The 6,427-nt window shown below is 49.2% G+C and overlaps 1 protein-coding gene across 1 annotated transcript in view; it reads left to right on the top strand.

The window, feature by feature from the left end:
• The first annotated feature begins 1,008 nt into the window (after positions 1–1,008).
• The window catches only part of LOC106818064 (fringe glycosyltransferase-like), a 33,443-nt gene continuing 28,024 nt past the window's right edge, over positions 1,009–6,427 (top strand). The window contains exon 1 of the mRNA XM_014822785.1: positions 1,009–2,020. Within this exon, the coding sequence (XP_014678271.1) occupies positions 1,565–2,020 (456 nt within the window). The 5' untranslated portion in view covers positions 1,009–1,564. The remainder of the gene's footprint in view (positions 2,021–6,427) is intronic.

The raw sequence follows: 6,427 nt of genomic DNA, 5'->3' as shown, positions 1-6,427 counted from the left end.
GTGTATTTTGCGACACGCCGAGTTAAACTTCTCTGCAAAAGTTCTCGGCAAGTTTTACTCACTCCTGGTTTTCCAGTATTTTCGCTAAAGGTGGCAGCACTTGCGCTTGAGTGCCATATGGTATCGAGGTGTAATTACTTGATGGCAACTTGTCTTGTGTTAGAATAAGCAGAAACAACTCCTGAAGAACTTCCTGTTCTCTTCCTACTGCTTTCGCGAACAATTACTCAGTGCTCTGTGCATGTCTGTTTCACAAGTCAACGCAAAAGTGTGCAGTTTAAATTCAATCAATAAAATAGCTCCTGAATGACACGTGTTATTTTCGCTGATGTGTAAAAAAATCATTGTATAGATATTTTTAATCAATTACTAAAGATATTCGTTCCTAATATTCATTATAGCATTGTCTTCCCTTCCCTCGTTAAAACACTCATATTTATTACGTTTTTACTATGATTTTTCATCATCTTCATCATTTAATTATTAATATTATTAGTATTTATTATTATTATATTATAATATTATATTTCGTATTAATGAGTCAATGTTTGTTGCGCTGTTGTTTCCTGCAATTTTCATGTTAAGTTGGTTGAAGTAATCGATCACTTGAGATAAACGTGGGATAAAGTTTTTGTATTTGTCATCATCATTCTCATTCTCATTCTCATTATTATTATTATTATTAAAGTAATCGATCACTTGAGATAAACGTGGGATAAAGTTTTTGTATTTGTCATCATCATTCTCATTCTCATTCTCATTATTATTATTATTATTATTATTATTATTATTATTATTATTATTATTATTATTATTATCATCATTTACATCATTATAGTGATCAGGCAGCTGAATCCTGGAATGGGAGCATCAGCAGTAGAACATGATGCCCCGGCGTCGGTCGGGTGTTGGTAGCTAACTAGGGGAGGTCACGCCTGCTTGCGTTCTCACGGGGCGCGCGGGCGGGATATAGCAGACCGTGTTCCAACAGTATTGTGTGTCAGCGCAACGGTAGCGACTATCGCTATAGCTAGCGCTAGCTGCACATGTTGCTGATGCTGCTCCGTGCACTACTGCTGCCCCGTAACGAGATTGGCACCAGGTGCAGACGTCCGAGTGAAGAGGAGGCTTTCTTCCTGCATCTGCCCTCCCTCCCCCCACCTCCCACGCCACCCACCACCCGCATAGACGCGAGCGTGTAGTACACCCGTGTATACGCGCGGTGAGTGCAGGCGGTCAGTTCCGTGCTTCTGCTGCTGTTGTATATCTACTATTGCTGGAGGAATAGTCGGTGGTTGTCCACGCGGATATGTGAAGGAGGATTCCTCTACTGTTACAGAAAGATGTGAAGGAAGGATCTTCTACTAGCTGTTACCGTGTGTATAAGAATATCCTCGTCCGTGCGAATCTTCTAGTGAATGCGTGAATGAGAAGGCAAGCCACCACGTGAGTCTTCCTCTTCTACCAGCTGAGGTGCAGGAGGAGGAGGAGGAGGAGGGGAGGAAGAAGAAGAGGAGCAGGAAGAGGAGGAGGGGAGTGGGAGGAGGAGGAGGAGGAGGAGGATATGTGGTTACGGCAGCGGACGTCACGGGCGGCGCAGGCGCTGGCCCTTCTGTCGTCGGCCGCCCTCCTCTGGTGCCTCGTCCAGCAACGCGGCAACGTCGGCTCGGCAGTCGCCGACAACAGTAACTCTGCATTGTCGCCAAACTCGGTCGCCGACGCCGACGTGCTGCTAGCTGCCGACGACTTCTATCCGCGTTTTCGACAGTTTAAACTGCAGGAGAACAACGCAGCGCGAGCGGACGGCGACGACCGACGGGACGATGAGCAACACCTGGCGGTGAAACCCGCCGTGGCGACGACGGCGGCCGACGTTTCTCGGGTAGCGAGTGACGTGAAGCCGTGGCAACGGATAGCTGGACTAGAGACGATATTTCTGTCCGTGAAGACGACGGGTCGCTATCATCGGCAGAGGCTGGGAATCATATTGGACACGTGGTTCACACTCGCAGACGAACAGGTAAGTCGCATCGCGCATGCGCGAGAATTTTATCAGCTTTATTACCACACACGTTATAGATTTATTATTATTATTAGGCCTATAAATTTATTTATATATTATATTCAATATAAATTGATCTGGCTATCTGTCTCTTTTGATCTTTCCCTCCATCTATCTCTCTCTATCTTTCTATACATTCAGCTATACCTACCTATATCTATCTATCTATCTATCTATCTACCTATCTATCTATCTGCCCCGGGAGACCACTGGTAGATGAGTGTTTGCGTGTGCGGGCGTATTTCCGCCAACTGTGTGCGTGTACGCGCTGAAGAGACGCTTGTCGTTCAAGCATCTCTCCTTATTACTCCGAGGAAGGTGTCGACAATGAAACAGGTTCCACCAGTGTACGGCACCAGTGTGTGACTCTCTCACACTTTCTGCTCTTCATCTTCGCTCTGTGCTGTGGGAGCGCGTGGCCAACCCGCAGGGGTAACCGTGTTCTGTGAGATCGCTATCAGTTCTTCTTACACGCGTTTCGACAACTCCTTGTCGCCCTTAATGCTCTATCGCCATCGTCGTGCGTAGCGACAGATACAGCCGACGTTGTGTGAGAGATGACTAGGCAAGAGCGTGTCAACGACCGCGTGCGAGAGAATTTCAAATGCATAGATCACCACACGGTGCGTTGTTGCATGTCCGCTTCTAATCATATATATAACGACCGGGTTATTACGGTGTTCGCTGCATGCATAAATAGCAGTGTCGGGAGTGAATAAAAAAAATCGTTATGTTATACGAAACTAAATTATACTTACTCTTTATACATTATTGTACTTTTATATATTTTTATCATAATACATTATTATATTTTTTACAAGATATTACGGCAATCGCGTTAAACACAGGCTATGCGATCTCGGTGTATTATAATATTGCGCGGGTTACATGAACTCAATGAATGTGAATGTGAGTTTAATGAACCCAAATTGAATACTTACTAAAATTGAGTCACTATCGAGGTACTTGTAAATTAGCGACATAATTTAGGGCAGTAAAACTATTAAAGGTGTTTTCGAAGAGTATATACGTATATCATTGTGATTATGCATATGTAGCTGAACCGCAAACGTGTGGTTTCGCTACCAGACAATTTTTTTTATAATCTTTCATTCAATTCTTCTCTATCTTTTTTCTAATCGTATGTATGGGTGCGCTGGGCGTCTCTCTCTGTTTCTCTCTCCCCCGCGCTCTCTCTCTCTTTCTCTCTGTTTTTCTCTCTCTCTCCCTCGCTCTCTCTCTCTTTCTCTCTCTCTCTCTCTCTCTTTCTTTCGTCTGCTCTGTCTGCTCTCGCTGTGTATGGTATAGATAGATGGGGTGCTGGTATGAACGCTGATAATGATATAGATAATGATATAAGGAGAAATTATAAACATTACGTCAAATCGACATGAAGACACGCACATCGACTGAGTGTCTCTCTGTTGAAGATTGGCGTGACGCTCACGATAATAGAAGAGCAGAATTGGTCAGGCATTGGCGTTCGGCGTTCGTTCTCCCGAGACGACGTATTAATGGCATCGACACGCTGTCTCAATGTTTATTGCGGAAACGTCGCGGCCAGGTTCCTCTAAACACGCGGTACACACAACATATAATACACACGCGCGCTCACGCACACACACTACACACACATAGCATACACGCGCGCGCAACCACGACGCGGCGCACACACACATTACACCGCATTATATATACACAAACGCGCGCACACACACGCCCGCGCAAGACACGCGCGCACACATCACCATTACACCAAGCGCATATATATTACAGATACACACACATACACGCGCGCGAGCAGAACACACATACACACATAACACATACGCGCGGCGCGGCACACACATACCACACATACACGCGCCGGCCGCCGACACACATCACAACCGCGGCGCGGCACACACCAGGGGCGCATTACACACGCATATATATACACCACACGTCGCGCGCGCAACAGACGCCTGGCACAGCACACACATACACACACATACACGCGCGGCGCACACACACATACACAGCATACGGCGCCGCACACACCACATTACACACGGGGAGCATATATATACACACACGGCGCGACGAGGCACACGCGCGCACACGCACATCACATACGACAGCATACACGCGCGGCGCGCTACACAGGACACTAACCATACAAAAATAGTACGCGCGCGCGAAGACACACACAGATAACACACATACGCGCGCATCATCATACAGACACATTCACACACAGCACACACACACAGCGCTACAACACACTACACACAGGGGCGGCGCGACACGCACCGCAGCGCACACACACACACACACACACACAACCGCCAACAGGCGCACATGCACACATAAAGCTCGCGTTGCGCTTGTGTGAGCAGTGAGCTTGTGTGGAGGAGCGCGAATATCACGCTTGGAAAAATCGCGAGAAAATTTCAAAGTACGCGAGATTTAGTGAACGTATGTAGGAAGCTATGCAATAAGCGGAGAGAAGGCGAGAGAGGGGAAGAGAAGCGAGAGAGCGAGAGAGAGAGAAGAGGCGAGAGAGAGGAGAGAGCGATGAGAGGGGAGAGAGAGAGAGAGGAGAGAGCAGAGAGAGAGGGAGAAAGAGAGAGAGGAAGAGGGAGAGAGATGAGAGGGAGAGCGGGAGAGAAGAGAGAGTGGAGGAGAGAGAGGAGAGAGTGAGAGTATGAGACGGGGAGAGGAGGTAAGAGAGAGAGAGGGAGATAAAGAGAGGAGAGAGCGCGAGTAGAGAGGAGACGAGGGAGAGAGAGAGAGATGAGAGAGTGAGAGAGAGAGAACGAGGGAGAAAGAGAGAGGGAGAGAGAGAGAGATGAGAGATGAGAGAGAAGAGAGGGAGCGAAGAGAGAGGGGAGAGAGAGGAGGGAAGGAGAAGGAGTAGAGGTGGGGGGAGAGAGAGAGAGAGAGAGAGAGAGAGAGAGAGAGAGAGAGAGAGAGAGAGAGAGAGAGAGAGAGAGAGAGAGAGAGAGAGAGAGAGAGAGAGAGAGAGAGAGAGAGAGAGAGAGAGAGAGAGGGGGGGAGGGAGACACTGGCGCGCTGCATCTTTCGCTAGCGGTCGCTAGTTTAATCTAAATAATACGGTGTGTAGAGTAACCGTTGGACGGGTTATTAGCACACCGAGAACGGGGAGCAGGTGTGTGTGCGCGTGTGTGTGTGTGCGCGCGCGCGTGTGTGTGTGTGTGCGTCACTTAAACGGCCCGTCACGCGTACGTCGCAGCAGCGGCAGCAGTACCACCACCAGTAACAGCCGTAGCAACATTACCAGCAGCAGCAGTAGTAGCACCACCAGCAGCAGCAGCCGCAGCAGCAACAGCACCACCACCAGCAGCAGCAGCACCACCAGCAGCAGTAGCAGCAGCACCACACCACCAGCAGCAGCAGCAGTAGCATCATCACCACCACCACCACCAGCACTAGCAGCAGCAGTAGCACCACCACCACCACCAGCAGCAGCACCACACCACCAGCAGCAGCAGCAGCAGTAGCATCATCATCACCACCACCACCAGCAGCAGCAGCAGCGGTAGCACCAGCAGCATCATCATCACCACCACCACCAGCAGTAGCAGCATCATCACCACCACCAGCAGCAGGAGCCGCGTATGTCGGCAGGTGTGAGGCCCCAGGTGCGCACGCCGTCACACAATGCCTCTCGACCTGGCGTGCGTGCGCGCGCGCGCACGGGAGGCGGCGATGGGTGCCTATGGGAGGGCGGGCGGGTTCCTTTGTGCGTTTGAATGAGGTGAGGAGAATGGGGCGCGCATGCCCGCGCTATAGTGCGTCAATATTATGCAAACGCGTCGGCGAACGAGTTGGAAAACGCGGAATTTTTTTCTTGCATAAAATACGGTTTAACGGTCGCACGCACGCACGCACGCATGCCGGTGGATACGGTGATCTAGTACGCACGCACGCACGCATGCATGCCGGTGGATACGGTGAGCTAGTACGCACGCACGCACGCACGCATGCCGGTGGATACGGTGAGCTAGTACGCACGCACGCACGCATGCCGGTGGGTGAGGTGAACTGGCGTGGCGGGGCAACAGTAGCGGGAGTGACAAAATATAGATTATAATTATAATATAGATATACATATCAGAATTATGTTACTCATGGCTCGCTATTATATGAATATATTATATTTACAAAGAATAACTACGCGATTGCTTCCCGTCTACTCGCGGGTGGTGTACGTTGGCGTATTTGTAGTATATTTATGTCGAGTTGACGCCTCGTTACGAGATGACACCTCATCTGTCTTGTTACCTGCATGTGCAAGACGTGTACGTATTGTATGCTCAACTGCCTCTCTCTCTCTCTCTCTCTCTCTCTCTCTCTCTCTCT

Source organism: Priapulus caudatus, unplaced genomic scaffold, assembly GCF_000485595.1.
Source record: "Priapulus caudatus unplaced genomic scaffold, Priapulus_caudatus-5.0.1 Scaffold2003, whole genome shotgun sequence".
In the NCBI taxonomy this organism is placed as follows: domain Eukaryota; kingdom Metazoa; phylum Priapulida; class Priapulimorpha; order Priapulimorphida; family Priapulidae; genus Priapulus; species Priapulus caudatus.
The sequence above is the reverse complement of the archived record's forward strand: the minus strand, read 5'-3'. Positions and strand labels throughout refer to the sequence as shown.